The sequence below is a fragment of the Nelumbo nucifera genome, chromosome 3, assembly GCF_055504915.1.
Source record: "Nelumbo nucifera cultivar China Antique chromosome 3, China Antique-T2T, whole genome shotgun sequence".
NCBI classification, from domain to species: Eukaryota; Viridiplantae; Streptophyta; class Magnoliopsida; order Proteales; family Nelumbonaceae; genus Nelumbo; species Nelumbo nucifera.
This window is the reverse complement of record NC_142651.1, coordinates 102,997,877-103,020,303: the sequence shown is the minus strand read 5'-3', so window position 1 is coordinate 103,020,303 and position 22,427 is coordinate 102,997,877. Positions and strand designations below refer to the sequence as shown.

At 41.3% G+C, this 22,427-nt stretch overlaps 1 protein-coding gene across 3 annotated transcripts in view; it reads right to left on the bottom strand.

Annotated features, from left to right (window-relative positions):
- Positions 1-21,883, bottom strand: part of LOC104598950 (zinc finger (CCCH type) helicase family protein) — a 47,764-nt gene extending 25,881 nt beyond the window's left edge. For 2 of the 3 annotated variants that reach the window (XM_010261258.3, XM_010261259.3), the window contains exons 1-5: positions 21,585-21,883; positions 7,725-7,902; positions 4,481-4,654; positions 4,085-4,232; positions 1,353-1,667 (exon numbers count right to left, since the gene is read on the bottom strand). In XM_010261258.3, coding sequence (XP_010259560.1) covers positions 1,353-1,667; positions 4,085-4,232; positions 4,481-4,654; positions 7,725-7,902; positions 21,585-21,741 — 972 coding nt within the window. In that variant the 5' untranslated portion in view covers positions 21,742-21,883. The remainder of the gene's footprint in view (positions 1-1,352; positions 1,668-4,084; positions 4,233-4,480; positions 4,655-7,724; positions 7,903-21,584) is intronic. The other variant, XM_088902238.1, reaches the window with a different exon arrangement.
- Between the last annotated feature and the right edge of the window lie 544 nt (positions 21,884-22,427).

Here is a 22,427-nt window from a genome sequence, read left to right as displayed (position 1 = left end):
AAAAGATTGAATGCTTGGATTCTTATTTATAGAATTTTTATTTGCAATACTGAATTCTGTTTCCTCCTTCTATGTAGACAATTTTTTTATATTAAAATTCAAAAAAAAGAATCTTGGACCAACAAAACAATATGGCAAACAAATGATTTTTCAGCAAATTAAACAGCAGATCCACCAACCACCTTTGTTTAAGTTCACAAGAAGTATTTGGGGCAAGAATTTTGCATCTACTCAGTTAAAATGCATCAGCGCAAGAACTAAGGTACAGCTTGTTCAACATTAAATGGTCAAGCCATCTGATGCCTCTGGAAGATGCTGTCATACGCATTATGCCAGTTCATTCAGTGGATGGATTATATGCATTTTCAAGGACAAGTTTGGTGTGAGAGGTATAGTAGTTGAATAATATTCCATGAGTCCCCTATTAATCAACAAAGTAATTTCTTCTGTTAGCCCTAATACCAGGCAGGATACCATGTTTTTAGTAAAATCTTCCAAAGCAGTTTGTAAAGGTTCCCCTTATGAGAACCAATGCTGCTGCAACCTGTTAATCCTCTTTCTTCCATCAAGTGATCAAGAGTGCTTTCTGATAATATTGTCCATTTATCCTTTTGTCAAAATATAGAAGTCTGTCACTTGCTAGACCTTGCTCGGCATAATATGTTAACATATCCAACAGTTTTTTGGAAAGATATTTCAACATGTCTTGTAACATATACCATGCTTCAGTTTTATTTCTAATATACTATATTAACAATAAAAATTCATCCTTCCACATTTTTCAAAACCTGCTTGTGAAGCATATAAGATAAACTATCCAGTTTTCATTTGTTTCTTTTGTTGTTCTGAACCCCAATTCTTATCACAGAACACAGATAAGTGAGAAATCCTTTATACTTCCCAAATGCTTACAAAAATTTACTTTTACTGTAACCTTGCCCAGCCTCACTTGTCATAAGGGAAATTGAACTTTGCATTTCTAATCCTCTACCCTAAGATCCTTTCATAAACTTGCAAAAACACTAGCAGATATGTTTGAAGTTTGAAACTCCTTGGTATTTTAGTACACTTTTTTTCCACTTTTTCTTTCATCTAGACTTGGACCTTTTAAAATCATGAAAGATCTCAATTTAACTGTTCTGCTTTCCTATAAAAAGATGCCAATATTAGATCTCCATTAGACATCCATACTCATTTTGCTGGTCCTTTCTCCAGGTTCGTTCTTTCCATTTTCAAAGTTCTAGTTTTGTATGTGGAACAAAAAACTAAGAAAATGCACAAACTTATGGAATACATGGATATTCCAGACAATTAGGGTCTAGATGTAAGAAAAACAGTAAGTAGCAGGATACCTTACGGTGTGACTTCCAGACTTTCATGGCCATGAGAGCTTGTTCAGTGTCAATGCTGCGATGTAGAATGTGAACTTTGAAAAATGAACTATGAGGCTTTAGAAGGAACCACTGCTCTTCCAGTGAATAGTATGTTGGAAGGAAAACCAAAATGCTTTTTTCAATATCTGGTTCATTTTTATGAATGTGCAATACCAAATCATGGATAAGTTTTTGCGCTTCAGGCTTGATGTCAGCGTCAGAAGATGAAGGGCTTGGACCAGAACAGTATCGATCTGATAAGTTATCAAAATTCATTCCAAGAACTTCAACAACCTGTTTAGCCATAAGTAGATAACTATCAAATTTTCTAATTCAATAAAGAATACATACCATTACAAAATGTTGGTCCCAGCTAATCTGGGGTTTTGGGAGGGGTGGATTGGATACGGTCTTAACCTTATCATGTATTCCATAAAGAATACATGCATGACATCATTAAAGGAGAACAATATGCAAAGAGAATCTAGAAGCAACAGAGATATAAAATACCAAACAACAACCTTATCTTGTAAAAAAAGTGTTAAAACGGCAATACAGCATACTAATACAAATACACAGAATTCTTAAAATAAATCAAGAACGCTCTTATTCTAGCAGTCATCAGACACTTTTGCATGTGTGGTTCAGATCAACTTTCAGTATTGAAAAGTTAACTCAAAATGCATGCAATTCATGATATACAACCATAAATATCCAAACATGAATAGCAAAGGAAACAACACTATAGTAGGAAAACCATACCTTAATGTGACACAGAACAGCAAGAATTTAAAGAGAAAAAGATCTAGGAATCACTCCTTGAGGGTTTAGGCCTCACACCCAACCAAGCAAACAAATGGTAAAACATAATGGGGAAGAATGATATCAAGTTAGAGGTATTAGCTAAATTTAACTAAATTCCCTATATTATTATGCATTTTCGTTAAGCCCTTAATTTTGTTGGACTGGGAGAAGGCTATTAAGCTACTCCCAATCACAGCCTTAAAAGAGAGAGAGAGAGAGAGAGAAGACTTTCTTTCCAACTTGATCTTTTAAGCCCAATCAGTCCTATGGGTGAGCTGAAACAATTTAGGAAGGAAAGGGGCCTGCAAGTCCAGTTTAGTGAATAGCAGGCCCTAAGTTAATTGGACCTTATTTATAATGCAATAAGCATTTAATGGGCTTACAATAGAACCCATTTAATGAGACCAGCAGGCCCTAAAAGAATTAAATTTATATTAATTAATAATCTTGTGAGGTGTCCCACTTATTTATAAAGGGGATGTCACTTGTCTTATCCTAACAAAAGGGCTATTTTCCCACCTTTAGCCACTTGAAGTGAGGGGACACATGTCACCCTAGGGGAGAGAGTTATTTTCCCTCCTCTAACCACTTTAAGTGGGGTGACACATGTCACCCTAGGGGAGAGAGTTATTTTCCCTCCTCTAACCACTTTAAGTGGGGTGACACATGTCACCCTATGAAGAGAAGACTCTTATCCCTCCTCTAGCCACTTTAAGTAGGGTGACACTGACACATATCACCCTAAGAAAAGGGAGTTAGTATCCTTCTTTTAACCACTTTAAGTGGGGGGACACATGTCACCCTAGGAAGGAAGAGTTTTATTTTCCCTCCTTAACCCATTTTAAGTGGGATGACACTTGGCACCCTAAGAAAAGAGGAGAAAAGGAAGAAAAGGAGAAAGAAGAAGGTAGGATTGAAGTATTCCTCCTCCACCTCTTCACTATGATTATGATACTCTTGCAATTCCCACTATGAGAACTATGTATTTCCTTATATTTCTTTCACACTTTCTTTCTTTATTGTTTTTTTTTTATTTTTCTCTCCTTGTCTCACATCTAATCATATGTAAGGGAGACAACCATCTACAGCATTGTTCATGAAACTTGGTTGATTATGGTTCCTCACACCATATCCACCTATAAAATCATTACTTTATGTGAAGGCCACTTACAGTCTCATTCATGAAATATGACTATTTATGATCCCTATTTGATGGTTATACATAAAAAGTTCATGTATTTGTATTTGTTGGTTTTCTCTCAAACAGAGGAAATATATACCAGAATTTTCAAAGGAAAATGCTACTTTAACATATGCATTCGTACTTCTAAATCAGAATAAAGAGGTTTTCTCTGCCCCTAGCAGAGATGTAATTAAGGGAACATCTACGTGATTTCCTAAATGGGACTTACCCAAATATCAAAAAACACAGTTATTAATCTAATTGGATGAATCATGTTATGTGAGAAACTTTACTAAAAAAATTTCCACCAAAAAATCCAGTCAAGATAAATTTCTAAAAAACATATTAGAGAACTACCAATTTCTAAGATCCCACAAGAAAGGCCATTATGATCCAGATCAATAAGCATCTGCAAATGAGATAATAGCTCATCTAGATGCAATCTTTTCATCAATAAAATATCTTTAAAGCAAAGATATTTTATGCCAAGACAATTTTCATGTTTTTTGGTACACAAAAAAGAAAAGAAAAGAAAATGCTAGTACCCCATCCATTGGGCCATGGAGGCCTTCTATGCCAAGGAAGTTTTCAGTTTGCACAATCGCATTGTACAAGAGATCCAAGAAATTGGTCGTAATAAAACAATACCAGATGCAAATAATAAGCACTCAAGCACGTCATAAAGCTATGCATCACAAAATGAAGAAAATAAATAAGTATTTACCTGTTCAAGATATAGAACTTTTCGTTGAAAGATTGTTTGTTGCGTGGAATTGGGAATCGCAAGCACTTCTACCCTCTCATCCCTACCAAGATCCTTGAAATAATCCTTGTATCTTGCAATATCTGCTGTAGCAGACATTAACACTACCCTAAAACATCATGGAAAATATCAGACCCGCAAACAACAGAATTCAAGATGCACTGGACATAAGCAGCCAGCTAAAATTTTGTAGTCAAAATGGAATTATAAATAATCCACCTGTTAAGAAGTTCAACTTGACAAAAAACAAACAAGTAAAAATGACAGAAGGCACTTAAACACAATGCTCAAAAACTCAAACAATATAAAATGACAAAAAAAAGGTAATTGGGAAGAAAGAAAAAAAGAAACTCTAACCTTAAATCATTGTTTCTCGGCACAAATTGCTTTACACATGTAAGAACAAGATCAGACTCCACGGATCTTTCATGTACTTCATCAAGAATGATAACCTTGTATTTAAGTGCTGTTACCCCCCTATCTCGCATTTCATCCAATAAAACCCCAGCAGTTTTAAAGACAATTCTTGACCTTAAGTATAACCAAAAACAATATCAAGGTGTATACCAACTGTTAGCAATTGGATAGATATAAGGTGCATTAATGCTTAAGAGGAAAAAACTGACATGTCAACAAAAGAGTAGAAGGAACAAAACAAAGTAACAAATGCGACTTTCACAATTTTTGAGCAAAAGAGGATGTAAAAACCAAGGATTAGAAAATAACAAATAAAACATTTGAGCCATTTTGTGTCAAATGAATAAAACATTGCTCTTCATTATCCCTTTTGGAAGATACACGCTGAATTACTAATATATATTAAAAGAAGAAATTTTAATATTTATCTATTAAACAAAAAAGGTTGACACTGAGTCATTTAAGGATATAAAGAAAAACCTACATGTTGTATTGAACTTCTAGACATTCCTCTGAAATACACTAAAAGGAACTTGAACTGATCTGATAGAAAAAATACTAAACCATGGCACAGGTACAATGTGCAATCCTTTGCTAAAAATGTAACAGCTTTACAGAAGTATAGAAGATGAGGGATCATTGGCAGACTTGAGTAGTACTTCTCTGCTTTTTAACATTCCATCTAATAAAACAAGATGACTAGTTTTAAAAATGTTATCTTGTTGAACCAAACTGTCTAGAGTAATTGCCTGTTGCCTACGTGCCAGAACACTCCTTCCACATGCAAACACTGCTGTGGGATGTAAAAATAAAATAAAATGAAATGAAATAAAAGACAAAAAAGACTCGTTTATAAAGATGTTGATCAGATCTCAATCTGAAGCAGAAGCTATGAGTTTCAAGTCTTCTACTCTACTTGTGTCCGAATTTTACAATTGATTTTCGTATAGTTGGAAGGTTATTTAATAGTCTATCCAACAAGTTCAATTTCGGACATTATCTCAAAGAGTTGTGACCAAAACAAAATCTACGAATTGGCTTGTTAAAGAATCAATATTTGAATTTTAAAATATAATTCCAATTTGTTCTATGAATTTATTTGTTGAATTAATTTTTGAAGTGATTCTAAAGGAAAATTGCAGCGAACTCCATATAATTGGAACAAGATTTAGTTGAGTTGAGTATTCTAAAGAAAAGTTGCATCTAGTAAACAAGTTTATTAGTCTAACTGTCAACAGGTTTTAGGAGCCAGTGTATGTTTCCAAGTCTTATCGGATTCAGATAAATCAGATTTCTTATCAGATCGGATTGGATATATCTTTTTCCGAATCTGATCCGATTCGTTTGCAGCCCTACTTTTTAAGTCTTTCAAAGTCCTTGTATTTTGTGGTTGTAGAAGACAAATGATCAGGATCCACAATTATAAGAGTTTGACAAAAGTTTCAATGCCTCCTGCCAACCTAATTCAACCCTCTTCCTTCATCTGGGCTTAGGACTGGCAGAGTTGGTAGAAGACAAATCCAAATAAAAAAATAAGGATATCCATTCTTTTGTTATTTTGGTTTAGTGTGATTCCATGGCTCCATGCAACCTAGAAACGTAATCTTCTGGTTATTCAAGAAAAGATGTTATGGCATCTCCATTGCCCCCCGAGTCCCTGACTGTCAAGCGTTATATTGTAATATTTATTTATGTCTCCTTGATATCTTTTTTTATTACTTCATTCATAAATCAGTAATTCTTTGAATGCTTTAATTTGAGGAACCTAAACTTTCAAGTTTTCCTGTAATGCACCCAATTTAAGAGAGAAAGAGTTTACTGAAATGGTTATGTATTTCAAATGTCTTTCCTAAGATGTGCATCAGTTGTCCAGAGGATATAGAATTAAATGTGCTGCATTTATTAGACTGCAAATTTGCTCAAAAAAGCAGTTGTCCTTATTAGGAGTTATGTAGATGATGCATAGCCAGCTAAGAGGCCATTTGATAAATTATTGTTTTGTCTTTTAGTGGATAAATTATTCAAGAGGTTATAAGCACCTTAAGAGCTGAAGGTAAGGTTAGGTTGATTACTTTACCTTGGAATGTTTTATTACTTAATTACTTTAACCATAAAAGGCAGCTTTTTTTATAATGCCATAAAAGGCAGTTATTAAATTCAGCCATTATCAAACGGCTCCTCAATCTTGTTACCAGGTTGAGGCACGGACATGACATGAGCAACAGAATTTGTATCAGCAGGGGATGGATTCTTCTACCATAGCCCAGAACATCCCAAAGAAAATAAGCCTTGAAAACCCTTGATGGAAAGCCTATGGTTCATGACATTATCAATGGTGGTGTACAATTAAAATTTTTTTGTGGTTAATCCTTCAAGAGTTTGGAGACATCTATTTTACTTGGTTTACTGCAGAATGTGAAATCACAGTTGATGAATCTAAATAATCTTCTACAGTGGCCCTAACTCCGTTAGCTTCACCCTGTGCTTAGGTTGCATAAAACTTTTTCTTCCTTTTTTTGAATCAATAAAACTTCTTCTTGGTTTCTAGCATGTTTTATACAATCTTCACACATGAACAAAAGAGTGAAAAGACGAAAGAGGACCAAGGTTCCAAGCCTTTCTTTAGTTATTACCTACCTTCTTAAAGCCATGCAGATCAACCATCCAAAAGGTCAACCAAAAGAAATGCTACACCAATTTGCTGATCTTATTGCTTTGCAAATAGATTATGCATTCTATATAAAAAGTTATGACTCTCTCAAAGTGGAAAAATGGACCACCATTTCATTCATGAAAACAGCATATACATAATTGTCAAAAGCCCATCTCCATGTAATAGAAGAGCTGCAATACTCCAGTACGGGTAACTAAAAAGCCAGTTCATACTTAAATGTTCTAGCAACCTGATGTCAGCCCTAGCCCTGGACCCTACCAACAAGTACCCTGCTGCTAACTCTGAGCCACCAGGTTTCCTTCAATTAGTATATTGCAGTTAGAGATTGAAACTTTTTAGATGAAAATCCAATCATATTTGTACAGTTACATCACATAAAATGTTTATTAGCATTTCTCTAATAATAATCTGCAGTAGAGATAAATAATTTTCAGGGTAAGAACTACATAACCAATAAAGAATATTCAGCAGGAAGGGTAAATTCAATCAGGGAAAAGACTAAAAAATTACCTCTCTGACATAACCTTGGAGTGACCAATGTGATATCCAACCTCACCTCCCACCTCACAATTACGAATTTTTGCTACCATTCTTGCAACAGCAACAACAGCAAATCTTCTAGGTTGTGTACATAATATGGGCTCCACACCTTTTTCTAGAAGAAACTGTGGGACTTGTGAGCTCTTCCCTTTGGAAATTAATAAAAGAAAATATAGAAACAGAACACAAATGAGAAGGTTTGAAGTTTAGACAATTAAAGGAAAAAGGAGAAAAATAAATAAACATTTGAATGCATAAAGACCTAATGAAGAGATCATAGAGGACCAAGCAAATTATATCTAATAATGCAAATAATAACCAAATACAAGCTAAGATAGATGGGAACAAAGGGTCCTCTGTCACTTTTACCAAGATTTGTAAGAACTCTACTCCTTTTTTTTTATAATTGAAATAATTTTATTAATCAGCAATAGACAATAGTACAAAGTCCCCAAGGAAAGGCACGAGTTGCAACCTCTCCAGGCTAGTTAAGTACAGATTTCCAAATTAATAACAACTTACATAGAAGCACAAAAAAGATCTTCCCTAGAAACCCCCTGTTTGACTAAAGCATCAGCCAAAGAATTAGCAGACCTACTAACCCATTTTACCTCAACTCTCATATTGCTGGTTAACCACTTTACTTTTTTGATGAGATCTTTGTAGCCCCAAATGGTGGTATCCAAGTTTAGGAGCCACCTTGTTACCACCTAAGAGTCCCCTTCAACTAGGAGATGCTCCACCCCAAGCTCGTTGGCGATCTGAATTCCTTGTACTGCAGCAAGGATTTCTGCCCTTGTGGAATCCCCCACTCCCACCGGTCCTGAGAATAGGGAAATTATGTTGCTGTCCTTATTTCTCAGAATACCCCCTATACCTGAAGGCCCAGGGTTGCCTTGGCTGCTTCCATCAAAGTTCAACTTGATGACACCTTCCAAAGGCAGAATCCATTCTGACAGAATTCTATCCTTCTTTGTTGAAGTGTTAGCTATTACTAGCCAATTCCTCCACACAAGTCATCAAAGATATCCACAGTTTTCAGCCAATGGATTGCTCTTGTTAGGATACAATCATTCATTTCATCTAACCCTCTTTCCTTCTCTAAGAAAATTCTTGCATTCCTTTCCTCCCAAAGAGTCCACAGGGTGGCTGCCCTGACACATTTCCACATGACCTTACCTCTTCTAGTGTGCCAAACAAAGACAGATGGGTTGAATAACAAGCTTAAATCAGAAGGCATAGATCACCTACCTCCAAATAAACAAAGGCTCCACCTCCATATATCTATAGCAAAGGAACAGGAGATCAGCAAATGGAAACAGTCCTCATTCTCGGCCTTACACAAGGAACACCAATTTGGGGAAAGACAAAGCAAAGGTCTCTTTTTCTGTAAGTTTTCCAAAGTATTGATTTTCCCATAGAAGACTTCCCAGCAGAATACAGCAATTTTTGGGGGAATAGGTCGCGGCCAGACTTCTTTGACAAGGAATCCTTGGGAAATGGGGTTAGAACTGAGGGATTTTAGAAAAGAAGAGCAAGTAAAAGTACCTTTTGGAAGAGGAGTCCAAACCCTTTGATCAGAAGAAGTGGGGTCCAAGCAAACGGATTCTAGTAAATGAATTAGCTCAATAACACAACTCGACTCACCATCCCTTAACCCTCTACGAAACCCAAAGTCTCAATTTAAAGATAAGGGGTTTAACGGGCTTGAGAGAAAAGTTGCAATTGGCTCATGTTTGTGAAGGGAAATGGAATAGAGCATAAGAACTCTACTCCTTTACCATTGTATTACGGTATTACCAAGATTTGTAAGAACTACACTTTCTTACCTCCATGCTTCCTAGGCTTAGCCATTTAGGATCTTTGTAAGTAACCCTATCTTCTGCATCTTTGTCATAGAGGTGTTTCACAACTATGGTGATTTTCAGTTGTATTCAGATTGTTATCTTATCAGTTGCCATCATCATGCATCAAGTGTTAAAAATTCAGTTTAGTTCTACCTTTTTTTCAGATCCTCATTTCCTCCAACCTTTCTACTATGATTTCCTTAGCATCACTAACTCTAAATGGTTTTTCTAATGAATTGTAAGAAACTTAACTCATGGAGGAAATTTAACAGAACATAGAAGACTGTAATCATTAATCTTGGAATCAAAAACTCAACTCATGCAGGGTATCATTCTATTTCCATTTTATTTATTCCTTCTATCTATCAAAAAAAAATTTCTTCTCAAAATAAAAGAAAATTACAATGGTGGAAAGGTTTGAGAAGAGATTAGCTAGGTGGAAGAGAAATTACATTTCTCTAGGTGAGAGAATAACTTTGATCAAATCTACCTTATCTAATCTTCCTGTCTACTATATGTCAATTTTTAGAATGCCCCAAGTTGTTTTTTTTATGAATGAAGATAATTTTATTAATCCAGAAAATTAAGGCAATACAGGAAACCCATGAAGAGGCACGAGCTGTTACCTCTTCTAACAGAGTATTACATCAAGTTAAAAACAGGAATAAACAGAAATAAAATTACAGAGCAGCCCAAAACAAATGTTCCCTTGAAGCCCCTTGCTTAGCTAACCCATCCGCTAAGGTATTTGCTAATCTTCCCACCCAAAGAGAGGTAACAGTCATGCTTCTTGTGAGCCAATTGACTTTCCTCAACAAGTCTCTGTGTCGCCACATAGCTGAACCTGGATCTGTCAGCCATCCCACAACAATTTTGGAGTCTCCTTCAACTACCAAATGCTGAACTCCTAATTGTTCTGCAATCTGAATACCTTGTACAGCCGCTAAAATCTCAGCTCTATTGGAGTCTCCTATTCCCACGGGGCCTGAAAACAAGGCTAAGATGTTGCTTTCCTCATCTCTCAGCACCCCTCCTATCCCCAATGGGCCTGGGTTCCCTTGGATGCTACCATCAAAATTCAGCTTTGCCCAACCTTCAAGCGGAGGCACCCACACTGCAGATTCCCTGTCCTTCCTCGTATGGCTATTAGCCACCACTATCTAGTTTCTCCAAATATCATCAAAAGAAAATGTATGAAAGAAGTCCATAGTTCTTAACCAATGAATGGCCCTAGTCAAGATACAATCCTCAACAGCCTAAATGCTTCTTTCCTTTTCCTTGAATACCTTTGCATTCCTTTCTTCCCAAATTGTCCACAAGGCAGCTACTCTAATACATCTCCACATCATTTTTCCTTTTTTTGTAGGCCACACAAAAAAGGACCGAACAACTAACTTAAATCTGTGGTCAGATTCCACCTGCACCCAAACAAAGCAAAAATCCAACTCCAAATAGCATTAGAAAAGGAACAAGATACAAGCGGAACCAATCCTCACCACTAACCCTGCAAAGTACACACCAGTTAGGGGACAAACACATGAAAGGCCTTTTCTTCTGCAAGCAGTCCAAGGTATTAATCTTTCTATAAAACACCTCCCAGCAGAAAATAATAATTTTAGGTTGAACAGGTCTAAACCATATCTCCTTGGTCACAAAACCCAACTGTCCCGAGGAAGAACAAAGAACCTTAAAAAAAGAAGCACAAGTGAAGTAACATTTTGGATGAGGGGACCATAATCTCACATCCAAACTAAGAGGGTCCAGAAAGACACTACCAAGAAGAGACAACAAATCTGAAAGACTGCCAAGAATGCCCCAAGTTGTTGTGAGAAAATTGGAAAAGATTACGAGAGATTTTTTGTGGGAACCTGAGCAAGGGAAGAAAGATCATTTGATGAGTTGGGAGAAGTTGACAAAGCTAAAGACAAAAGAGGGGTTGGGAATTGGGAATATTAGAATGAAAACTTTGGCTTTTTTGAGCAAATGGCTATGTTGATTACCATTGGAAAGTGAAAGGCTTTGGCACAAAGTGGTAGCAAGTATTCATGGGCTGTCAAGTAATGGATGGGATGTTGGTTGTCTTCACAAAGCCAATTTGGCTACCCCCTAGAAAGCATCCACGATTGTCTTCCTATCTTCCTTAATTGCATCAAGTATGACTTCAGTGATTTAAAAGGCGCACTTGAGGCTAGACTTGTTCACGGGCCGGGCTTTGGGCCCAACATTACATTGTCTCGGGCTCGAGCTTCGAGTCAGGCCCATTAGAATTTTAACAAAAGCCAAGCCCGAGCCCGGCCCATGAACAGACCTTCTTGAGGCGTGCCTAGGCGCACGCATTTTGGGGTATGCGCCTCGTCCAGGTCCTAGGCACACCCCTTTCAAAAGGTGCACGCCTGGTGCGCCTAGGTGTGCGCCTTTTTAAAATTTTGCGCTTTTTGCTTTTTTTTGCTAATGTTGTTCATTCATTCATTTGAATAAAATATCTTCTTAAAAGGCAATGAAAGTTATAAAATCATTATTTTTTATGTGAAAACTAAGAATTTCAAACCTAACATAGACTTGTTCGGGCTTGCCTCGAGGAGCGTGGTACAAAGGCGACTCATAGAATCAAGAATGCAATATGTTTTACATCACATTAACTACTTGAAGCAATGCAATTAAGGAAAAAAAAGATTGTGGGTTTTACATGATTGAAAATGCTTTATATGTTTGCTTTTATTTTTAAAATCCATTTGAATACGCTTCACATGTTATGTTTATGTTTTTTAATTTCAGATAATAGGTTTTTTAAAACATTAATTTATAAATTTAAGTTTATATTATTTATTAACATTATGTTTAATATTTTATAATTTTTGCATTTTTTAATTTTTTGGCATTGTATTGAATTTTATGACTTTTTTTTTATTTTTGTAATCTTGCGCCTTGCTTAAAAAGATGTGCGCCTCGCCTTGCGCCTCAGGCACAAATTGGCCCTTGCGCTTTTAAAACACTGGGTTTCGAGTCAAAATATTAGGTTATGGGAAGATATTTGGATTGGGGAGTCCCCTTCCATTGAGATCTTTCCCTCTCTTTATGCTCTTTCCAATCTCAAGGGTAGATCTATGTCTGAGTTCAATCCCCCCCCCTTCTCCTAGGAATCTTAGAGAGTCTGAAATCCATTTTGTGTTTGCTTTGCTTACTTCGCCAAATCCTATGGTTGGACCCTCAATTCGGTTGGGACCTTCACTTAAGTCCTTGTTTAACTCCCTTATATCTTCCTTACCCTCCCCTTCTCATACTTTCCCTATTAAGGAAATTTGGTGCTCTCCCATCCATTTTAAAGTTGGTGCTTTTTGCTAGGAAGTGTATCATGGATGCATTAATACCTGTAATAAACTTAAAAAGGAAGAGGCCAAATTGGTGCCTGCCCCCAATTGGTGCTGCTTATGCAAGCTCAACGGTGAGACTGCAGTTCACCTCCAACTTTCTTGCCCTTTTGTTGGTTTTATCTGGGACTGATTCACTTTGCTTTTTGGTTGCAGTTGGCTTCCTCCTATTAATTTGGGAGAGTTGTTTAGCCCTTCTATTTGTAGTTGCTCTACTAGGAGGGGCAGATTGATGTGGAAATGTACAAGGGCAGCAATGGTTTAGACAGTTTGGAAGGAAAACTCTAGAATATTTGGGGAAAAGGAAAGAAATAAGGAGGCATTGATTGAGGTCATAATCCTAAGAGTAGCACAGTGGACCAAGACCTTGGTTCTCTTCTCAGACTTTAAAGTAGATGATTTTTTCAGAACTTGGGGGGCTATACCGCTATAGCTGCCTCATCTTCTAGAAGACAGGTTGCAGTAGTGGACTGGTCACCCCTGCCTTGTAGCTGGTTGAAACTAAATTTTGATGGGAGTTGTGTGGGCAATCCAGGCCCCTCTAGAATTGGTGGGGTGGTTAGGGATGAGGAAGGCAACATTTGCGCCTTCTTCTTAGGTCCAGTTAAGCAAAATGATGTGGCTACAGCAGAATTTTTGGCATCTGTTTTTGGTCTTGAGAAAGCCAAGGAGTTGGATTTTGAAAGGATAATCATTGAAGGAGATTCCAAATTAAGGGGAAGGAGTCTCTTAGCATCTAAGGAATGACCTTAGGAGGTTCAAATGGCTTTCTAAGGACATGTTTATTCAAGTCCAATGGGTTAGAAGATCTAACAACTGTTTGGCAAATGGTCTAGGCTAGGGCGTCTAGCTACGCAAGGAGTACAAAGACAATCTATGTTTTGGGCTCAGTTGTAATTCTTGGGGTTTAGACACAGGGTGTCTATTTGTATCCTTCACAACTTCTTGTTGTGCTTTTTTTTTTTTTTTTGATAAGTGAAATTAGATTTCATTCATTCTGAAAATATATAATCATTACAAGCATCCCTTAGAGAGGCACGAGATGCTACCTCTTTATAAACAAAACAGAGAAATTATAAGTGAACCCAAAACAAAGATTGTCTATTCACCCCTTGCTTGGCTAGAGTATCAGCTAATCTGTTTGCTGATCTCCCCACCCATTGTATCCTCAAATTCATATTCTTGGTGATCCATAAAAACTTTTTTAATTCATCCCTGTAGCACCATATCACAAATTCTGGATCCTTTAACCAACCCACCACCAATTTTGAATCCCCTTCAATCACCAAAATTGGTAATGTTCAGCTCATTTGCAATCTGTGCTCCTTGTAAGGCTGCAAGCAATTCTGCCTTGAGAGAATCCCCATACCCTAGCGGACCAGAAAACAAGGCTATTAATTTGCATTCTAGAAGAGCTTCTTGCAACACCTTCTCAATTCCTCCATAAGTCGTCAGGAGAAATTTGAGAAAACAGGTCCAAAGATTTGATCCAACGAATCACTCTAACCATCACACAATCCCTTATTTTTTCCTTGCTTCTTTCCTTATTAGAGAAGACTCTTGCATTCATCTCTTCCCAAACAGTCCAAACCAAGGCTGCTCTAACACAACTACACACTATTCTTCCCCTCTTTTTTGGCCATGTAAACGTAGAAGGATGAAACAGCATGTTAACCTCCTCTGGTAAGGACCACCTGCACCCAAACAAAGAAATAATCCAATTCCATTCCTTCTTGTTGTGCTTCGTTATTTGCTTAACTAATTCATTTTCTAAGTTGCTGATAAAAAGTAAATGAAAATTTATGTTTTTCATGGTCTGAGAATCTAGTATGAAAGGGGTTTGAGAGGAGATAATGCTCTCTTCTTCCTAGAGAACAATATGATGGCATGGGGTCTGTCCCCTTTCTAATTCTTTTTCACTTTTTTTCATTTTTAACTTCCTTTTGAAGAAAGAAAATTGGTAACCCAAAGAATGGGATAATTCAATATACTTGTTTATCGTTTAGTTTGGTTAAAAAGGTATCATTGCATCATTGAGCTGTTTGCTAGTGATGAGGGCGGATTTGGCCCTCCAATGACATTTTGACACCTAGGCAACAACTTAGTCAAGATGATGACATCCCGACCTGGCGACCCGGCACAGGTGCTGACCTGGCGACCTGAAACAGGCATAGACCTGGCGACCCGGCACAGGCGCCGAACTGACGACCTGGCACAGGCGTCGAACTGGCGACCTCGACCACAATTCAGGTCGGCTAGAAGCACCTCGTCCAGGACCAACCTGCAACACCTCATCACTAGCCGAAGTGACCTCGACGCAAGGAGCGACCTCCCTCGAGGGCGTGCCAGCCTGATTGAGGTCTAGGTGGCGACCTGCGAGGCGTCCTCGCCGACAAATTCGGCATGCATATCCCAACACTCCCACGATCCTTGGAAGTTAGCCCACGTATCGAACGTTCCAGAGGATGGTCAACGTGCATGGAGGTTGCCTCCGGGAATCTCGGACCACTTAGGCGACCTCTCGGAAATCCCGGTTATGGTGCGTGAGGCCCACGCCAAACAATGCCTATATAAAGGCACCAACCCCAATGACATGGGGGGCAAGTAAGCACATTCTAGCTCTCATACTTTGTGATTTTTTAGCTCGCAATCTACTAAGAGTACTAACTTAATCATCGGAGCGACCTCGTCGGGTTAGTCACTCAAGGTCCTCTGACATTGATTCCTTGCAGGTCTCCAAAGAACTGTGAAGCTCAACAATCAATCCAGCTTGACCCAGTCAACTCGGCACCTGATCTGCCCCCTGGTCAGCTCGGCCCAGTCAGTCAACCCCCAACTCTACACCTAGTCCACTCCCAACTCGGCATCCAGGTCCTCACCCAGCAAAATTCTCCACTTCGGCCTCTGAGTCATCGGCCACTTGGAAGCAAACCAAATGACGAGGTACTTAGCCCAAAAATTGATTCATCAATTGGCGCCATCTGTGAAAAACGCTACAAAAAGCTGAGTTATCATCTTCTAAAAGGCTAAGTCCTCTTCTTCCAGAAAGCTAAGTGCTCACCTTTTAGAAACTAAAGCTCTCACTTTCTAAATTCCATTTCTTATGAACTCAAAGACTAAGCAGGAAGTTGATGGCCAACAGACTAAGCAGCTCTGCCGACTTTATTTCAACTCGGATAAAGCCTCATCAGTCCTCTTCACGAGGTACCCTCTACAAGATGAGCTCTTCATGGCTTCCGCGGGAGTTGGCGGCCAATGGACTGCACGAACGCCCATGCCGGTCGAGCCTTCCAAGGCTCCCGTGCGAGCTGGTGACCTAAAGTCAGTAGTGCTGCCCCCAGCAGCTCGATCTCCCAGTAGCTTCTTGTAGGAATGGGTGACCAGCGTCACTAACGAGGCTGATGCAGCACAGCCGTAGCTCTAAAGTGTTGAGCTGACAAAAGACCTCAGCACCACATAAGACCCAGTCGCCTCTTCGGCATGGGCAAAATCGAGGATAAGGAGAGTGGATTGCGAGTCGCTCCCAGACCCCAAGGCTACAAACACTTGGACTCTTCCGACTTGAGAAGCAAATTGGATCGACGCTTATGAGCTCATCGAATTAGTCATTCCAGGCCAAAAGGAGCAATCTACTCCCTTCGCCGAGTTACTTTCAGCTCGGGAGTGGGGGGCAATTGATGAGGGCAGATTTGGCCCTCCAATGACATTGTGACACCTAGGCAACAACTTAGTCAAGATGATGGTGTCCCGACCTGGCGACCCGGCACAGGCGCCGACCTGGCGACCTGGCACAGGCGCCGACCTGGCGACCCGGCACAGGCGCCGAACTGGCGACCTGGCGACCCGGCACAGGTGCCGAACTGACAACCTGGCACAGGCGCCGAACTGGCGACCTCGACCACAAATCAAGTCGGCTAGAAGCACCTCGTCCAGGACCGACCTGCAGCACCTCATCACTAGCCAAAGTGACCTCGACGCAAGGAGCGACCTCCCTCGAGGGCGTGCCGACCTGATTGAGGTCCAGGTGGCAACCTGCGAGACGTGCTCGCCGACAAATTCGGCATGCATATTCCAACACTCTCACGATCCTTGGAAGTTATCCCACGTATCGAACGTTCCGGAGGATGGTCAACGTGCATGGCGGTTGCCTCCAGAAATCTCGGACCACTTAGGCGACCTCTCGGAAATCCCGATTATGGTGCGTGAAGCCCACGCCAAACAATGCCTATATAAAGGCACCAACCCCAATGACATGGGGGGGGGGGCAAGTAAGCACATTTTAGCTCTCATACTTTGTGATTTTTTAGCTCGCAATTTACTATGAGAGTACTAACTTAATCATCGGAGCGACCTCGCCGGGTTAGTCACCCCGGGTCCTCTGACATTGATTCCTTACAGGTCTCCAAAGAACTGCGAAGCTCAACAATCAATCCAGCTTGGCCCAGTCAACTCGGCACCTTATCTGCCCCCTGGTCAGCTCGGCACCTGATCTGCCCCCTGGTCAGCTCAGCACCTGATCTGCCCCTTGGTCAGCTCGGCACCTGATCTGCCCCTTGGTCAGCTCAGCACCTGATCTGCCCCCTAGTCAGCTCGGCACTTGATCTGCCCTAGCTCGGCCTGGTCAGCTCGGCCCAGTCAGTCTGCCCCCATCTCGGCACCTAGTCCACTCCCAGCTCGGCATCCAAGTCCTCACCCAGCAAAATTCTCCACCTCGGCCTCTAAGTCATCGGCCACTTGGAAGCAGACCAAATGACGAGGTAGTTAGCCCAAAAATTGATTCTGATGAGGGCGGATTTGGCCCTCCAGTGAAATTGTGACACCTGGCACCTCATGCAAGCCAAGTGCAGCCTCTTGACAATTGGGCAACTCGGCATAGCTCGCCATAGGCAATTCGGCAAAGCCTGCCATAGCTCGCCACAGGCAGCTCGGCAGAGCTTGCCACAGCTCGCCACAAGTAGCTCGGCATAGCTCCCCCCCAGGCAGCTCGCCACTTGCAAGGTAGCTCGGTACAGAAGAGCAGTTCAGCATATCGCAAGAAGATCTCCTACCTGACAACCATACCTGACAGATCCGGAGACCTGCGCCCATGTCTCTCGCCAGGCGGCGCCGTGCCTGCCAACCCTGAGAGTTGTCCCTTGCCTGGCAGAGCCGTACTCTACAACAGCTGCCTGCACCCACCACTTCAGCTCTGGCAGTAACGGCTGCGACAGAGAGACAGAGGCGGTTATGCCTGACTTGACAGAGGCTGTTACGCCTGATTTGACAAGACACCACTATATAAGGACTCCGACTCCCAAAGACAAGGGGGAGAGAATGGAAAAATGGAGGTAATCCCTGCTCTAGCTCTCTCATTTCTCTCCAAGCTCCCTACAATCAGAATGCTAACTTAGGCATCGGAGAGTCCCCACCGGGAAAATACCCCCAGGTCCTCTGATTCAATTCTCGCAGGTCCCTCAGCTCCCGCCGCCTACAAAGAGGAGAAAAAGATGGAGTTCTTGCAGGTCCCTCAACTCCCACTGCCTACAAATGAGAGAAGATCACCTCATGTAGAGGGTAGTCGGGTTGCGCTGCACCAGGGAGCTCCACCATTCTCTAAGTCACAAGCCGCCTAGGAGCAAGGCAAATGACGAGTCCACCAAGGTAGCTCACCAACAGGAAGCTCCACCATTCTCTGAGTCACAGGCCGCCTAGGAGCAGGGCAAATGGCAAGTCCACCAAGGTAGCTCACCATCAAGGAGCTCGGCATAGCTCTCCCCCCAGGCAGTTCGCCATCAGGGAGCTCGGCATAGCTCTCCCCAGCTCGGCATAACTCGGGCAGCTCGGCATAGCTCTCCCCCAGGCAGTTTACCACCAGGGAGCTCCACCATCCTCTCCTGGGAGCAGGTCATATGACGAGGCACTTAGCCAAAAAAATTGATACATCACAAAAAATTGGTATGTGACCAGAAATGGTTACATCAATTGGCGTCGTCTGTGGGAACACGCTACAAAAAGCTAAGTTCTCATCCTACAAAAGCTAAGTCCTCTTCTCCTAGAAAGCTAATTCCTCACTTTTTAGAAATTGAAGCTCTTGCTTTATAGTTTACATCTTTTATGAACTCAAAGACTATACAGGGAGCCAGCAGACTAAGCAGCTCTACCAACTTTCAATTCAGATAAAACCTCATCAGTCCTCTCCGCAAGGTCCCCTCTACAAAGATGAGCTCTTCATGGCTTCCGCGGGAGTTGGCGGCCAACAGACTACATAGGCACCCTTGCTGGTCGAGCCTTCCAAGGCTCCCGTGTGAGCTGATGACCTAAAGTTAGTAGTGTTGCCCCCGAAGGTCGAGCTCCTAGTAGCTTCTTGTAGGAGTGGGTGACCGGCATTACGAGGCTGATGCAGTGCAATCACGGATAGCTCAGCACCTGGTCATCTCGGCACCTCACAAAGCCTATGGGCAAAGTCAAAAAAAGAGTGGACTATGAGTCGCTCCCAAAGCCTACGGGCCACATTACTACTTAAGACCCAGTCGCCTCTTCGGCATGGGCAAAGTAAAAAAAGAGTGGACTATGAGTCGCTCCCAAAGCCTACGAGCCGCATTACTACTTAAGACTCAGTCGCCTCTTCAGCACGGGCAAAGTAAAAAAAGAGTGGACTACGAGTCGCTCCCAAAGCCTACGAGCCACATTACTACTTAAGACCCAGTCGCCTCTTCGGCACGGGCAAAGTCAAAAAGGAGTGGACTACGAGTCGCTCCCAAAGCCTACGGGCCACATTACTACTTAAGACCCAGTCGCCTCTTCGGCACGGGCAAAGTCAAAAAGGAGCGGACTACGAGTCGCTCCCAAAGCCTACGGGCCACATTACTACTTAAGACCCAGTTGCCTCTTCGGCACGGGCAAAGTCAAAAAGAAGTGGACTATGAGTCGCTCCCAAAGCCTACAAGCCACATTACTACTTAAGACCCAGTCGCCTCTTCGGCACGGGCAAAGTCAAAAAGGAGTGGATTATGAGTCGCTCCCAAAGCCTACGAGCCACATTACTGCTTAAGACCCAGTCGCCTCTTCGGCATGGGCAAAGTCAAGAAGAGTGGACTACGAGTCGCTATGGGCCACATTATTGCTAAAAACCCAATCGCTTCCTCAGCATTGGCAAAATCAGTAAAAGTGGACTATAAGTTGCCCCTAGAGCCTAAGGGCTACAGTACTAAACTAGCGGAGACCTCCTCACCTTACGGGCAGCTCGCCACTTGCAGGCAGCTCGCCACATACAAGCAGCTCCCAAAGCCTAAGGAATTGGATCAGCACTTACTAGCTCGTCGACTTATGGGCCAAAAGAAGAAATCTACTCCCTTCGCTGAGTTACTCTCAACTCGGGAGTGGGGGGCAAATGATGAGGGCGGATTTGGCCCTCCAGTGAAATTGTGACACCTGGCACCTCATGCAAGCCAAGTGCAGCCTCTTGACAACTGGGCAGCTCGGCATAGCTCACCATAGGCAGTTTGGCAGAGCCTGCCATAGCTCACCACAGGCAGCTCGGCAGAGCTTGCCACAGCTCGCCACAAGCAACTCGGCATAGCTCTCCCCCCAGGCAGTTCACCATCAAGGAGCTCGGCATAGCTCTCCCCCCAGGCAGTTCGCCATCGGGAGCTCGGCATAGCTCTCCCCCCAGGCAGTTCACCACCAGGGAGCTCCACCATCCTCTCCTGGGAGCAGGTCAAATGACGAGGCACTTAGCCAAAAAAATTGATACATCACAAAAAATTGGTACATGACCAGAAACGGTTACATCACCTCATATATTATTTATTCTAATCTAGCCCCCAATCTTAAATGATCATTCAAGATTTAAATGAAACATATGGTACAAGAAATTGAAAATCAAATATGTTTAATTCAACGCATTAAACAAATTTGCACAACACTAATCACAAGATATCCAACCACACATAATTAGCACCGCTTATGCTTCCAACTCAGGCTCTACCCAAGCCTTAATTATCACATAATTTGTCTTCAATTTATATGGTTAAGGCTGGTATAACAAACATTTTGATCATCTCTTCCATTTAGAGAAAGTAATACTTTTGACACTTGTTTAGATTATGTGGGGTCTACATTAGTGTTCTCTACAGATTAAAATACAGGGAAAACCTATTTATTAATAGGGGTAAGTAAGTGCAATTGAATAATAGATTTCTAAGAAAATAAACCCTCTAAGTTCACAGAAGAGAATGCAGGAACCAACTAGAGCATAAGAATTTTATCGATAAATTAAACAACAGAAGGTAGTACATATTGTGATAAAAAGGTCACAAGAACTTAAGAAAGTTTTCAATTACTCAACGAGACAGAACATTATATTATTTCTGTGACTACTGACTACTAATGTCAATCAATGAATAAGATAAAACCCCTTCATGCATGAAAGCACTGTATACTCTATAAAGCATATACACTTATACAGTATTCCACATTGACCACCCCTCTCAGACAATATTTTCAAAAACATTGCCCTGCTTATACTTGCCCCCCAAAAGCTACCCCACTGTGAGATGATCGTCAGATATTATTAGTCCTACACAAAACCAACGTCGATGGAGACTGAAAATGCACAAGGTATTAGAGTGGAGTACCGCAACCAGTCTCTCCAACGATCAACGTTACGCGATTATCCATAACCTTCTCAACAATCTTATCTTTGAGAGCCATAACTGGAAGAGATGAGAAAGGAGAGGAAGACAACGGAGAATGATACGAAGAAGAACACGAAGAAGTTGGAGAAGACGCCATTGATGAATACTTCCGATGTCCTTCTCCTTTCCTCTGCTACAACAGGGTGGGGAGAAAGGAAGTAATGGTATAAAGGAGTTAAGGACAGACAGAGATTTACTTCTGCAAGGGACATCTCCCGCCTTTCTTTCTTTTTTCTTTTTCTGGTCCAATAGGTAAGGAGCACTGTACTCTACACTGAAGTCCGCAGTACGCGCGATGCGTCATGCGCACATTCTTTTCCCCCGCTAGCAAGAAATGTGGGTCCCACCCTATAGCTCGGTTCCTTCATCCCAGGCCCAGCCGCCCAGGGTCGTGTCATGGTCTTGTGGGCCTGGGCCTCGACGGCCCAGTATGATATGTCATCAACCGTTCAAAACATGCCTTTGGATTGCTCCGGCAAGAAGGAATGAAGGATAGAACAACCTGAAATCTGGACCGACATATCCCTACCCACGATGGGCCCATGCTATGCAATGAATATTCATGGGCTACAAAAGGGCCCACTGGAAGTTGGCCAAATAAACCCACGCAAACCCAGTTTCCCACGAGGCTCGACATTTTTGGCACTTTTATCGAACATGGGTTCGTTAAAACAAAAGGCGAAATTCCTGGTTAGTACCTGTATTTTGGGCCTAGTGTCATTTTGGTTCAGGAATTTTAAAATGCAACAATTCAGTATTTAAATTTTCAAAATATGTCAATCC